At 43.5% G+C, this 14,250-nt stretch overlaps 1 protein-coding gene across 1 annotated transcript; it reads left to right on the top strand.

Moving 5' to 3' along the window:
• Positions 1–1,426: 1,426 nt before the first annotated feature.
• Positions 1,427–4,845, top strand: Bm17099 (Uncharacterized protein; the record flags this gene model as incomplete). Its single annotated transcript, XM_043082732.1, has 2 exons — positions 1,427–1,455; positions 3,924–4,845. 2 exons carry the CDS (start codon positions 1,427–1,429, stop codon positions 4,843–4,845), a joined length of 951 nt encoding a protein of 316 aa, XP_042938666.1.
• Positions 4,846–14,250: the final 9,405 nt, after the last annotated feature.

The following is a 14,250-nucleotide window of genomic DNA, read 5'->3' as shown; positions in this document are numbered from 1 at the left end:
TAATTTGAACTTAATTGATTAATTTGTTTGCATTGTACAGGTACTGGTCACATACATTGTGGTCATTTGATCAGCATAAATAATTAAATAAACTTTAAGAATTGAGTTTTGAATTAAAATTTCACTCGTGAAAATAATAAAATTTTTAATTAGTCATAGATCTAATTCATTTTTACAATTAATGCTAATTTTTAATTTAAATTTAAAATTGATTTTTATGAAAATCCTATAATTTGTAAGAATTTTTGCATAATAAACTGGAAAATAAACCCTGTTATTATCAAATTTAATCTTAATTAAATGTTAAAATATTAAATAATATCAAATCATTAAAATGTTAAGATATTAAATAATATCAAATCATCAAAAACTAATTTTAATTAAATTTAAAGTATTAAAAAATCTCAAATCATTAAAGAAATAGATATTTTGTACTTAATTGATTGAATTTTATGCGTTGCAAGGTACTGGTCACACACACCGTGGTCATTTGACAAGCAAAAATAATAAAATAAACTTTAGAAATTAAGTTTTAATCAATATTTTATTAGCAAAATTAATTAAATTTTTAATTTTTCACGATTTTAATTCATTCTTACGATTAAAATTAATTTATATTTCAAATTTAAATAATACATTTATAAAAATCCCATAATTTGTACGGGTGTTTTGCATACTAAACTAGGTAAGAAGTCCTACTATTATCAAAATTTAATTTCAAAGGATGTTAAAAGTATTAAAAATATCATTTAATAAAAAAAAAAAATTGATTATTACATACGCATAGTGCGGGAACTGGTCACATACATTGTTGTCATTTGACATCTTAAATAATAAAATAATGCTTAGGCTTAGGCTTAGGGTATACTTAGGCTTAGGCTTAAGCATTATTTCAAATCTAAAAATCAATTTTGGTGAAAATTTTATAATTTGCAAGAGTTTTTGTATATTAAACGGGAAAATAATTTCTAGTTTTCTCAATTTTGATTTTAATTAAATGTTGAAACTATTAAAAAATAGCAATTCATTAAAAAAAGTTAGATATTTCGAACTTAATTGATTAATTTGTGTGCATTTCATAGGTACTGGTCATTTACGGTGTGGTCAATTGACAACATAAATAAGAAAATAAACTTTAATAACTATGTCTTTTTTAATATTCGAGAAGTGATATTAATAAGATTTTTAATTTGTCGTAGATTTAATTCATTTCTGCAGCTAAAATTAATTTTTGTTTGAAAGCTTAAGATAGAATTTTATGAAAGTTTTATGATTTGCAATGAATCAAAACCTTTTTTGTATATTAGACTTTTTTCTATAATTTCTAGTAATATCAAATTTTACTTTAATTAAATGTTAAAACTGTTAAAAAATATATTATTCATTAAAAAAAGTTAGATATTTTGAGCTTAATTGATTAATTTGTATGCATTGCACAGGTACTGGTCATCTACGGTTGCTCATTTGATCAGCATAAATAACTAAATAAACTTTAAAAATTAAGTTTCAATCAATATTCGACTAGCGAAATTGATTAAATTTTTAATTTATCACGGTTTTAATTCATCCTTACAATTCAAATTAATTTTTATTTCAAATTTAAATATCAAATTCTGTGAAAATTTAATGATTTATTAGAGTTTTGTATATTAAAAAGTAAAATGAATCCCTGTGTTGTCAAAATTTATTTTAATTAAATGTTAAAATATTATAAATATCAATTGTTTAAAAAAAAAAAAATAGATAATTTGAGCTTAACTGATTAATTTATAAGCGTTCCATAGTACTAGTTATTTACGGTGTGGTCATTTGACAAACATTAATAATAAAATAAACTTTAATAATTAAGTTTTAATTAATATTTGATAGGCAAAATTAACTAAAATTTTTAATTTATCACGGTTTTGATTCATTCTTACAATTGAAATCAATTCTTATTTCAAATTTTATGAAAATTCAATAATTTGTTAGGATTTTGTATATTAAACTATAAAATAAATTCTAGCAATATCAAAGAATCATTTTGATTAAATGTTGAAATATTAAAAAAAATCGAATCATTTAAAAAATTAGATAATTTGAACTTAATTGATTAATTTGTTTGCATTGTACAGGTACTGGTCACATACATTGTGGTCATTTGATCAGCATAAATAATTAAATAAACTTTAAGAATTGAGTTTTGAATTAAAATTTCACTCGTGAAAATAATAAAATTTTTAATTAGTCATAGATCTAATTCATTTTTACAATTAATGCTAATTTTTAATTTAAATTTAAAATTGATTTTTATGAAAATCCTATAATTTGTAAGAATTTTTGCATGATAAACTGGAAAATAAACCCTGTTATTATCAAATTTAATCTTAATTAAATGTTAAAATATTAAATAATATCAAATCATTAAAATGTTAAGATATTAAATAATATCAAATCATCAAAAACTAATTTTAATTAAATTTAAAGTATTAAAAAATCTCAAATCATTAAAGAAATAGATATTTTGTACTTAATTGATTGAATTTTATGCGTTGCAAGGTACTGGTCACACACACCGTGGTCATTTGACAAGCAAAAATAATAAAATAAACTTTAGAAATTAAGTTTTAATCAATATTTTATTAGCAAAATTAATTAAATTTTTAATTTTTCACGATTTTAATTCATTCTTACGATTAAAATTAATTTATATTTCAAATTTAAATAATACATTTATAAAAATCCCATAATTTGTACGGGTGTTTTGCATACTAAACTAGGTAAGAAGTCCTACTATTATCAAAATTTAATTTCAAAGGATGTTAAAAGTATTAAAAAATATCATTTAATAAAAAAAAAAATTGATTATTATATACGCATAGTGCAGGAACTGGTCACATACATTGTTGTCATTTGACATCTTAAATAATAAAATAATGCTTAGGCTTAGGCTTAGGCTTAGCTTAGGCTTAGGCTTAGGCTTAGGCTTAGGCTTAGGCTTAGGCTTAGGCTTAGGCTTAGGCTTAGGCTTAGGCTTAGGCTTAGGCTTAGGCTTAGGCTTAGGCTTAGGCTTAGGCTTAGGCTTAGGCTTAGGCTTAGGCTTAGGCTTAGGCTTAGGCTTAGGCTTAGGCTTAGGCTTAGGCTTAGGCTTAGGCTTAGGCTTAGGCTTAGGCTTAGGCTTAGGCTTAGGCTTAGGCTTAGGCTTAGGCTTAGGCTTAGGCTTAGGCTTAGGCTTAGGCTTAGGCTTAGGCTTAGGCTTAGGCTTAGGCTTAGGCTTAGGCTTAGGCTTAGGCTTAGGCTTAGGCTTAGGCTTAGGCTTAGGCTTAGGCTTAGGCTTAGGCTTAGGCTTAGGCTTAGGCTTAGCTTAGGCTTAGGCTTAGGCTTAGGCTTAGGCTTAGGCTTAGGCTTAGGCTTAGGCTTAGGCTTAGGCTTAGGCTTAGGCTTAGGCTTAGGCTTAGGCTTAGGCTTAGGCTTAGGCTTAGGCTTAGGCTTAGGCTTAGGCTTAGGCTTAGGCTTAGGCTTAGGCTTAGGCTTAGGCTTAGGCTTAGGCTTAGGCTTAGGCTTAGGCTTAGGCTTAGGCTTAGGCTTAGGCTTAGGCTTAGGCTTAGGCTTAGGCTTAGGCTTAGGCTTAGGCTTAGGCTTAGGCTTAGGCTTAGGCTTAGGCTTAGGCTTAGGCTTAGGCTTAGGCTTAGGCTTAGGCTTAGGCTTAGGCTTAGGCTTAGGCTTAGGCTTAGGCTTAGGCTTAGGCTTAGGCTTAGGCTTAGGCTTAGGCTTAGGCTTAGGCTTAGGCTTAGGCTTAGGCTTAGGCTTAGGCTTAGGCTTAGGCTTAGGCTTAGGCTTAGGCTTAGGCTTAGGCTTAGGCTTAGGCTTAGGCTTAGGCTTAGGCTTAGGCTTAGGCTTAGGCTTAGGCTTAGGCTTAGGCTTAGGCTTAGGCTTAGGCTTAGGCTTAGCTTAGGCTTAGGCTTAGGCTTAGGCTTAGGCTTAGGCTTAGGCTTAGGCTTAGGCTTAGGCTTAGGCTTAGGCTTAGGCTTAGGCTTAGGCTTAGGCTTAGGCTTAGGCTTAGGCTTAGGCTTAGGCTTAGGCTTAGGCTTAGGCTTAGGCTTAGGCTTAGGCTTAGGCTTAGGCTTAGGCTTAGGCTTAGGCTTAGGCTTAGGCTTAGGCTTAGGCTTAGGCTTAGGCTTAGGCTTAGGCTTAGGCTTAGGCTTAGGCTTAGGCTTAGGCTTAGGCTTAGGCTTAGGCTTAGGCTTAGGCTTAGGCTTAGGCTTAGGCTTAGGCTTAGGCTTAGGCTTAGGCTTAGGCTTAGGCTTAGGCTTAGGCTTAGGCTTAGGCTTAGGCTTAGGCTTAGGCTTAGGCTTAGGCTTAGGCTTAGGCTTAGGCTTAGGCTTAGGCTTAGGCTTAGGCTTAGGCTTAGGCTTAGGCTTAGGCTTAGGCTTAGGCTTAGGCTTAGGCTTAGGCTTAGGCTTAGGCTTAGGCTTAGGCTTAGGCTTAGGCTTAGGCTTAGGCTTAGGCTTAGGCTTAGGCTTAGGCTTAGGCTTAGGCTTAGGCTTAGGCTTAGGCTTAGGCTTAGGCTTAGGCTTAGGCTTAGGCTTAGGCTTAGGCTTAGGCTTAGGCTTAGGCTTAGGCTTAGGCTTAGGCTTAGGCTTAGGCTTAGGCTTAGGCTTAGGCTTAGGCTTAGGCTTAGGCTTAGGCTTAGGCTTAGGCTTAGGCTTAGGCTTAGGCTTAGGCTTAGGCTTAGGCTTAGGCTTAGGCTTAGGCTTAGGCTTAGGCTTAGGCTTAGGCTTAGGCTTAGGCTTAGGCTTAGGCTTAGGCTTAGGCTTAGGCTTAGGCTTAGGCTTAGGCTTAGGCTTAGGCTTAGGCTTAGGCTAGGCTTAGGCTTAGGCTTAGGCTTAGGCTTAGGCTTAGGCTTAGGCTTAGGCTTAGGCTTAGGCTTAGGCTTAGGCTTAGGCTTAGGCTTAGGCTTAGGCTTAGGCTTAGGCTTAGGCTTAGGCTTAGGCTTAGGCTTAGGCTTAGGCTTAGGCTTAGGCTTTAGGCTTAGGCTTAGGCTTAGGCTTAGGCTTAGGCTTAGGCTTAGGCTTAGGCTTAGGCTTAGGCTTAGGCTTAGGCTTAGGCTTAGGCTTAGGCTTAGGCTTAGGCTTAGGCTTAGGCTTAGGCCTTAGGCTTAGGCTTAGGCTTAGGCTTAGGCTTAGGCTTAGGCTTAGGCTTAGGCTTAGGCTTAGGCTTAGGCTTAGGCTTAGGCTTAGGCTTAGGCTTAGGCTTAGGCTTAGGCTTAGGCTTAGGCTTAGGCTTAGGCTTAGGCTTAGGCTTAGGCTTAGGCTTAGGCTTAGGCTTAGGCTTAGGCTTAGGCTTAGGCTTAGGCTTAGGCTTAGGCTTAGGCTTAGGCTTAGGCTTAGGCTTAGGCTTAGGCTTAGGCTTAGGCTTAGGCTTAGGCTTAGGCTTAGGCTTAGGCTTAGGCTTAGGCTTAGGCTTAGGCTTAGGCTTAGGCTTAGGCTTAGGCTTAGGCTTTAGGCTTAGGCTTAGGCTTAGGCTTAGGCTTAGGCTTAGGCTTAGGCTTAGGCTTAGGCTTAGGCTTAGGCTTAGGCTTAGGCTTAGGCTTAGGCTTAGGCTTAGGCTTAGGCTTAGGCTTAGGCTTAGGCTTAGGCTTAGGCTTAGGCTTAGGCTTAGGCTTAGGCTTAGGCTTAGGCTTAGGCTTAGGCTTAGGCTTAGGCTTAGGCTTAGGCTTAGGCTTAGGCTTAGGCTTAGGCTTAGGCTTAGGCTTAGGCTTAGGCTTAGGCTTAGGCTTAGGCTTAGGCTTAGGCTTAGGCTTAGGCTTAGGCTTAGGCTTAGCCTTAGGCTTAGGCTTAGGCTTAGGCTTAGGCTTAGGCTTAGGCTTAGGCTTAGGCTTAGGCTTAGCTTAGGCTTAGGCTTAGGCTTAGCTTAGGCTTAGGCTTAGCTTAGGCTTAGGCTTAGGCTTAGGCTTAGGCTTAGGCTTAGGCTTAGGCTTAGGCTTAGGCTTAGGCTTAGGCTTAGGCTTAGGCTTAGGCTTAGGCTTAGGCTTAGGCTTAGGCTTAGGCTTAGGCTTAGGCTTAGGCTTAGGCTTAGGCTTAGGCTTAGGCTTAGGCTTAGGCTTAGGCTTAGGCTTAGGCTTAGGCTTAGGCTTAGGCTTAGGCTTAGGCTTAGGCTTAGGCTTAGGCTTAGGCTTAGGCTTAGGCTTAGGCTTATAGGCTTAGGCTTAGGCTTAGGCTTAGGCTTAGGCTTAGGCTTAGCTTAGGCTTAGGCTTAGGCTTAGGCTTAGGCTTAGGCTTAGGCTTAGGCTTAGGCTTAGGCTTAGGCTTAGGCTTAGGCTTAGGCTTTAGGCTTAGGCTTAGGCTTAGGCTTAGGCTTAGGCTTAGGCTTAGGCTTAGGCTTAGGCTTAGGCTTAGGCTTAGGCTTAGGCTTAGGCTTAGGCTTAGGCTTAGGCTTAGGCTTAGGCTTAGGCTTAGGCTTAGGCTTAGGCTTAGGCTTAGGCTTAGGCTTAGGCTTAGGCTTAGGCTTAGGCTTAGGCTTAGGCTTAGGCTTAGGCTTAGGCTTAGGCTTAGGCTTAGGCTTAGGCTTAGGCTTAGGCTTAGGCTTAGGCTTAGGCTTAGGCTTAGGCTTAGGCTTAGGCTTAGGCTTAGGCTTAGGCTTAGGCTTAGCTTAGCTTAGGCTTAGGCTTAGGCTTAGGCTTAGGCTTAGGCTTAGGCTTAGGCTTAGGCTTAGGCTTAGGCTTAGGCTTTAGGCTTAGGCTTAGGCTTAGGCTTAGGCTTAGGCTTAGGCTTAGCTTAGGCTTAGGCTTAGGCTTAGGCTTAGGCTTAGGCTTAGGCTTAGGCTTAGGCTTAGGCTAGGCTTAGGCTTAGGCTTAGGCTTAGCTTAGGCTTAGGCTTAGGCTTAGGCTTAGGCTTAGGCTTAGGCTTAGGCTTAGGCTTAGGCTTAGGCTTAGGCTTAGGCTTAGGCTTAGGCTTAGGCTTAGGCTTAGCTTAGGCTTAGGCTTAGGCTTAGGCTTAGGCTTAGGCTTAGGCTTAGGCTTAGGCTTAGGCTTAGGCTTAGGCTTAGGCTAGGCTTAGGCTTAGGCTTAGGCTTAGGCTTAGGCTTAGGCTTAGGCTTAGGCTTAGGCTTAGGCTTAGGCTTAGGCTTAGGCTTAGGCTTAGGCTTAGGCTTAGGCTTAGGCTTAGGCTTAGGCTTAGGCTTAGGCTTAGGCTTAGGCTTAGGCTTAGGCTTAGGCTTAGGCTTAGGCTTAGGCTTAGGCTTAGGCTTAGGCTTAGGCTTAGGCTTAGGCTTAGGCTTAGGCTTAGGCTTAGGCTTAGGCTTAGGCTTAGGCTTAGGCTTAGGCTTAGGCTTAGGCTTAGGCTTAGGCTTAGGCTTAGGCTTAGGCTTAGGCTTAGGCTTAGGCTTAGGCTTAGGCTTAGGCTTAGGCTTAGGCTTAGGCTTAGGCTTAGGCTTAGGCTTAGGCTTAGGCTTAGGCTTAGGCTTAGGCTTAGGCTTAGCTTAGGCTTAGGCTTAGGCTTAGGCTTAGGCTTAGGCTTAGGCTTAGGCTTAGGCTTAGGCTTAGGCTTAGGCTTAGGCTTAGGCTTAGGCTTAGGCTTAGGCTTAGGCTTAGGCTTAGGCTTAGGCTTAGGCTTAGGCTTAGGCTTAGGCTTAGGCTTAGGCTTAGGCTTAGGCTTAGGCTTAGGCTTAGGCTTAGGCTTAGGCTTAGGCTTAGGCTTAGGCTTAGGCTTAGGCTTAGGCTTAGGCTTAGGCTTAGGCTTAGGCTTAGGCTTAGGCTTAGGCTTAGGCTTAGGCTTAGGCTTAGGCTTAGGCTTAGGCTTAGGCTTAGGCTTAGGCTTAGGCTTAGGCTTAGGCTTAGGCTTAGGCTTAGGCTTAGGCTTAGGCTTAGGCTTAGGCTTAGGCTTAGGCTTAGGCTTAGGCTTAGGCTTAGGCTTAGGCTTAGGCTTAGGCTTAGGCTTAGGCTTAGGCTTAGGCTTAGGCTTAGGCTTAGGCTTAGGCTTAGGCTTAGGCTTAGGCTTAGGCTTAGGCTTAGGCTTAGGCTTAAGGCTTAGGCTTAGGCTTAGGCTTAGGCTTAGGCTTAGGCTTAGGCTTAGGCTTAGGCTTAGGCTTAGGCTTAGGCTTAGGCTTAGGCTTAGGCTTAGGCTTAGGCTTAGGCTTAGGCTTAGGCTTAGGCTTAGGCTTAGGCTTAGGCTTAGGCTTAGGCTTAGGCTTAGGCTTAGGCTTAGGCTTAGGCTTAGGCTTAGGCTTAGGCTTAGGCTTAGGCTTAGGCTTAGGCTTAGGCTTAGGCTTAGGCTTAGGCTTAGGCTTAGGCTTAGGCTTAGGCTTAGGCTTAGGCTTAGGCTTAGGCTTAGGCTTAGGCTTAGGCTTAGGCTTAGGCTTAGGCTTAGGCTTAGGCTTAGGCTTAGGCTTAGGCTTAGGCTTAGGCTTAGGCTTAGGCTTAGGCTTAGGCTTAGGCTTAGGCTTAGGCTTAGGCTTAGGCTTAGGCTTAGGCTTAGGCTTAGGCTTAGGCTTAGGCTTAGGCTTAGGCTTAGGCTTAGGCTTAGGCTTAGGCTTAGGCTTAGGCTTAGGCTTAGGCTTAGGCTTAGGCTTAGGCTTAGGCTTAGGCTTAGGCTTAGGCTTAGGCTTAGGCTTAGGCTTAGGCTTAGGCTTAGGCTTAGGCTTAGGCTTAGGCTTAGGCTTAGGCTTAGGCTTAGGCTTAGGCTTAGGCTTAGGCTTTAGGCTTAGGCTTAGGCTTAGGCTTAGGCTTAGGCTTAGGCTTAGGCTTAGGCTTAGGCTTAGGCTTAGGCTTAGGCTTAGGCTTAGGCTTAGGCTTAGGCTTAGGCTTAGGCTTAGGCTTAGGCTTAGGCTTAGGCTTAGGCTTAAGGCTTAGGCTTAGGCTTAGGCTTAGGCTTAGGCTTAGGCTTAGGCTTAGGCTTAGGCTTAGGCTTAGGCTTAGGCTTAGGCTTAGGCTTAGGCTTAGGCTTAGGCTTAGGCTTAGGCTTAGGCTTAGGCTTAGGCTTAGGCTTAGGCTTTAGGCTTAGGCTTAGGCTTAGGCTTAGGCTTAGGCTTAGGCTTAGGCTTAGGCTTAGGCTTAGGCTTAGGCTTAGGCTTAGGCTTAGGCTTAGGCTTAGGCTTTAGGCTTAGGCTTAGGCTTAGGCTTAGGCTTAGGCTTAGGCTTAGGCTTAGGCTTAGGCTTAGGCTTAGGCTTAGGCTTAGGCTTAGGCTTAGGCTTAGGCTTAGGCTTAGGCTTAGGCTTAGGCTTAGGCTTAGGCTTAGGCTTAGGCTTAGGCTTAGGCTTAGGCTTAGGCTTAGCTTAGCTTAGGCTTAGGCTTAGGCTTAGGCTTAGGCTTAGGCTTAGGCTTAGGCTTAGGCTTAGGCTTAGGCTTAGGCTTAGCTTAGCTTAGGCTTAGGCTTAGGCTTAGGCTTAGGCTTAGGCTTAGGCTTAGGCTTAGGCTTAGGCTTAGGCTTTAGGCTTAGGCTTAGGCTTAGGCTTAGGCTTAGGCTTAGGCTTAGGCTTAGGCTTAGGCTTAGGCTTAGGCTTAGGCTTAGGCTTAGGCTTAGGCTTAGGCTTAGCCTTAGGCTTAGGCTTAGGCTTAGGCTTAGGCTTAGGCTTAGGCTTAGGCTTAGGCTTAGGCTTAGGCTTAGGCTTAGGCTTAGGCTTAGGCTTAGGCTTAGGCTTAGGCTTTAGGCTTAGGCTTAGCTTAGGCTTAGGCTTAGGCTTAGGCTTAGCTTAGGCTTAGGCTTAGGCTTAGGCTTAGGCTTAGGCTTAGGCTTAGGCTTAGCTTAGGCTTAGGCTTTAGGCTTAGGCTTAGGCTTAGGCTTAGGCTTAGGCTTAGGCTTAGGCTTAGGCTTAGGCTTAGGCTTAGGCTTAGGCTTAGGCTTAGGCTTAGGCTTAGGCTTAGGCTTAGCTTAGGCTTAGGCTTAGGCTTAGGCTTAGGCTTAGGCTTAGGCTTAGGCTTAGGCTTAGGCTTAGGCTTAGGCTTAGGCTTAGGCTTAGGCTTAGGCTTAGGCTTAGGCTTAGCTTAGGCTTAGGCTTAGGCTTAGGCTTAGGCTTAGGCTTAGGCTTAGGCTTAGGCTTAGGCTTAGGCTTAGGCTTAAGGCTTAGGCTTAGGCTTAGGCTTAGGCTTAGGCTTAGGCTTAGGCTTAGCTTAGCTTAGGCTTAGGCTTAGGCTTAGGCTTAGGCTTAGGCTTAGCTTAGGCTTAGGCTTAGGCTTAGGCTTAGCTTAGGCTTAGGCTTAGGCTTAGGCTTAGGCTTAGGCTTAGGCTTAGGCTTAGGCTTAGGCTTAGGCTTAGGCTTAGGCTTAGGCTTAGCTTAGGCTTAGGCTTAGGCTTAGGCTTAGGCTTAGGCTTAGGCTTAGGCTTAGCTAGCTTAGGCTTAGGCTTAGGCTTAGGCTTAGGCTTAGGCTTAGGCTTAGGCTTAGGCTTAGGCTTAGGCTTAGGCTTAGGCTTAGGCTTAGGCTTAGGCTTAGGCTTAGGCTTAGGCTTAGGCTTAGGCTTAGGCTTAGGCTTAGGCTTAGGCTTAGGCTTAGGCTTAGGCTTAGGCTTAGGCTTAGGCTTAGGCTTAGGCTTAGGCTTAGGCTTAGGCTTAGGCTTAGGCTTAGCTTAGCTTAGGCTTAGGCTTAGGCTTAGGCTTAGGCTTAGGCTTAGCTTAGGCTTAGGCTTAGGCTTAGGCTTAGGCTTAGGCTTAGGCTTAGGCTTAGGCTTAGGCTTAGGCTTAGGCTTAGCTAGGCTTAGGCTTAGCTTAGGCTTAGGCTTAGGCTTAGGCTTAGGCTTAGCTTAGCTTAGGCTTAGGCTTAGGCTTAGGCTTAGGCTTAGGCTTAGGCTTAGGCTTAGGCTTAGGCTTAGGCTTAGGCTTAGGCTTAGGCTTAGGCTTAGGCTTAGGCTTAGGCTTAGGCTTAGGCTTAGGCTTAGGCTTAGGCTTAGGCTTAGGCTTAGGCTTAGGCTTAGGCTTAGGCTTAGGCTTAGGCTTAGGCTTAGGCTTAGGCTTAGAGGCTTAGGCTTAGGCTTAGCTTAGGCTTAGGCTTAGGCTTAGGCTTAGGCTTAGGCTTAGGCTTAGGCTTAGGCTTAGGCTTAGGCTTAGGCTTAGGCTTAGGCTTAGGCTTAGGCTTAGGCTTAGGCTTAGGCTTAGGCTTAGGCTTAGGCTTAGGCTTAGGCTTAGGCTTAGGCTTAGGCTTAGGCTTAGGCTTAGGCTTAGGCTTAGGCTTAGGCTTAGGCTTAGGCTTAGGCTTAGGCTTAGGCTTAGGCTTAGGCTTAGCTTAGCTTAGGCTTAGGCTTAGGCTTAGCTTAGGCTTAGGCTTAGGCTTAGGCTTAGGCTTAGGCTTAGGCTTAGGCTTAGGCTTAGGCTTAGGCTTAGCTTAGCTTAGGCTTAGGCTTAGGCTTAGGCTTAGGCTTAGCTTAGCTTAGGCTTAGGCTTAGGCTTAGGCTTAGGCTTAGGCTTAGGCTTAGGCTTAGGCTTAGGCTTAGCTTAGGCTTAGGCTTAGGCTTAGGCTTAGGCTTAGGCTTAGGCTTAGGCTTAGGCTTAGGCTTAGGCTTAGGCTTAGGCTTAGGCTTAGGCTTAGGCTTAGGCTTAGCTTAGGCTTAGGCTTAGGCTTAGGCTTTAGGCTTAGGCTTAGCTTAGCTTAGGCTTAGGCTTAGGCTTAGGCTTAGGCTTAGGCTTAGGCTTAGGCTTAGGCTTAGCTTAGGCTTAGGCTTAGGCTTAGCTTAGGCTTAGGCTTAGGCTTAGGCTTAGCTTAGGCTTAGGCTTAGGCTTAGGCTTAGGCTTAGGCTTAGGCTTAGGCTTAGGCTTAGCTTAGGCTTAGGCTTAGGCTTAGGCTTAGGCTTAGGCTTAGGCTTAGGCTTGGCTTAGGCTTAGGCTTAGGCTTAGCTTAGCTTTAGGCTTAGGCTTAGGCTTAGGCTTAGGCTTAGGCTTAGGCTTAGGCTTAGGCTTAGGCTTAGGCTTAGGCTTAGGCTTAGGCTTAGGCTTAGGCTTAGGCTTAGGCTTAGGCTTAGGCTTAGGCTTAGGCTTAGGCTTAGGCTTAGGCTTAGGCTTAGGCTTAGGCTTAGGCTTAGGCTTAGGCTTAGGCTTAGGCTTAGGCTTAGGCTTAGTGCTTAGGCTTAGGCTTAGGCTTAGGCTTAGGCTTAGGCTTAGGCTTAGTTAGGCTTAGGCTTAGGCTTAGGCTTAGGCTTAGGCTTAGCTTAGGCTTAGGCTTAGGCTTAGGCTTAGGCTTAGGCTTAGGCTTAGGCTTAGGCTTAGGCTTAGGCTTAGGCTTAGCTTAGGCTTAGGCTTAGGCTTAGGCTTAGGCTTAGGCTTAGGCTTTAGGCTTAGGCTTAGGCTTAGGCTTAGGCTTAGGCTTAGGCTTAGGCTTAGGCTTAGGCTTAGGCTTAGGCTTAGGCTTAGGCTTAGGCTTAGCCTTAGGCTTAGGCTTAGGCTTAGCCTTAGGCTTAGGCTTAGGCTTAGGCTTAGGCTTAGGCTTAGGCTTAGGCTTTAGGCTTAGGCTTAGGCTTAGGCTTAGGCTTAGTTAGGCTTAGGCTTAGGCTTAGGCTTAGGCTTAGGCTTAGGCTTAGGCTTAGGCTTAGGCTTAGGCTTAGGCTTAGGCTTAGGCTTAGGCTTAGGCTTAGGCTTAGGCTTAGGCTTAGGCTTAGGCTTAGGCTTAGGCTTAGGCTTAGGCTTAGGCTTAGGCTTAGGCTTAGGCTTAGGCTTAGGCTTAGGCTTTAGGCTTAGGCTTAGGCTTAGGCTTAGGCTTAGGCTTAGGCTTAGGCTTAGGCTTAGGCTTAGCTTAGGCTTAGGCTTAGGCTTAGGCTTAGCTTAGGCTTAGGCTTAGGCTTAGGCTTAGGCTTAGGCTTAGGCTTGGTTAGGCTTAGGTTGGCTTAGGCTTAGGCTTAGGCTTAGGCTTAGGCTTAGGCTTAGGCTTAGGCTTAGGCTTAGGCTTAGGCTTAGGCTTAGGCTTAGGCTTAGGCTTAGGCTTAGGCTTAGGCTTAGGCTTAGGCTTAGGCTTAGGCTTAGGCTTAGGTTAGGCTTAGCTTAGGCTTAGGTTAGGCTTAGGCTTAGCTTAGGCTTAGGCTTAGGCTTAGGCTTAGGCTTAGGCTTAGGCTTAGGCTTAGGCTTAGGCTTAGGCTTAGGCTTAGGCTTAGCTTAGGCTTAGGCTTAGGCTTAGGCTTAGGCTTAGGCTTAGGCTTAGGCTTAGGCTTAGGCTTAGGCTTAGGCTTAGGCTTAGGCTTAGGCTTAGGCTTAGGCTTAGGCTTAGGCTTAGGCTTAGGCTTAGGCTTAGCTTAGGCTTAGGCTTAGGCTTAGGCTTAGGCTTAGCTTAGGCTTAGGCTTAGGCTTAGGCTTAGGCTTAGGCTTAGGCTTAGGCTTAGGCTTAGGCTTAGGCTTAGGCTTAGGCTTAGGCTTAGGCTTAGGCTTAGGCTTAGGCTTAGGCTTAGGCTTAGGCTTAGGCTTAGGCTTAGGCTTAGGCTTAGGCTTAGGTTTAGCTTAGGCTTAGGCTTAGGCTTAGCTTAGGCTTAGGCTTAGGCTTAGGCTTAGGCTTAGGCTTAGGCTTAGGCTTAGGCTTGCTAGGCTTAGGCTTAGGCTTAGGCTTAGGCTTAGGCTTAGGCTTAGCTTAGGTTAGGCTTAGCTTAGGTTAGGCTTAGGGCTTAGGCTTAGGCTTTAGGCTTAGGCTTAGGCTTAGGCTTAGGCTTAGGCTTAGGCTTAGGCTTAGGCTTAGGCTTAGGCTTAGGCTTAGGCTTAGGCTTAGCTTATAGCTTAGGCTTAGGCTTAGGCTTAGGCTTAGGCTTAGGCTTAGGCTTTAGGCTTAGGCTTAGGCTTTAGGCTTAGGCTTAGGCTTAGGCTTAGGCTTAGGCTTAGGCTTAGGCTTAGGCTTAGGCTTAGGCTTAGGCTTAGGCTTAGGCTTAGGCTTAGCTTAGGCTTTAGCTTAGGCTTAGGCTTAGGCTTAGCTTAGGCTTAGGCTTAGGCTTAGGCTTAGGCTTAGGCTTAGGCTTAGCTTAGGCTTAGGCTTAGGCTTAGGCTTAGGCTTAGGCTTAGGCTTAGGCTTAGGCTTAGGTTAGGCTTAGGCTTAGGCTAGTTAGGCTTAGCTTAGGCTTAGGCTTAGGCTTTAGGCTTAGGCTTAGGCTTGTTAGCTTAGCTTAGGCTTTAGGCTTAGGCGTATAGGCTTAGCTTAGGCTTAGGCTTAGGCTTAGGCTTGGCTTAGCTTAGGTTAGGCTTAAGGTTAGGCTTAGGCTTCAGGGCTTAGGCTTGGTTAGGCTTAGGCTGTAGCTTAGGCTTAGGCTATAGGTTAGGTTTATGGCTTAGGCTTAGGCTTCAGGCTTAGGCTTAGGCTTAGGCTTATGCTTAGGCTT

The sequence above is a fragment of the Brugia malayi genome, assembly GCF_000002995.4.
Source record: "Brugia malayi strain FR3 genome assembly, contig: Bm_008, whole genome shotgun sequence".
NCBI classification, from domain to species: domain Eukaryota; kingdom Metazoa; phylum Nematoda; class Chromadorea; order Rhabditida; family Onchocercidae; genus Brugia; species Brugia malayi.
Note: the sequence above shows the minus strand (reverse complement) of the source record. Positions and strands in the feature narration are given on the sequence as shown.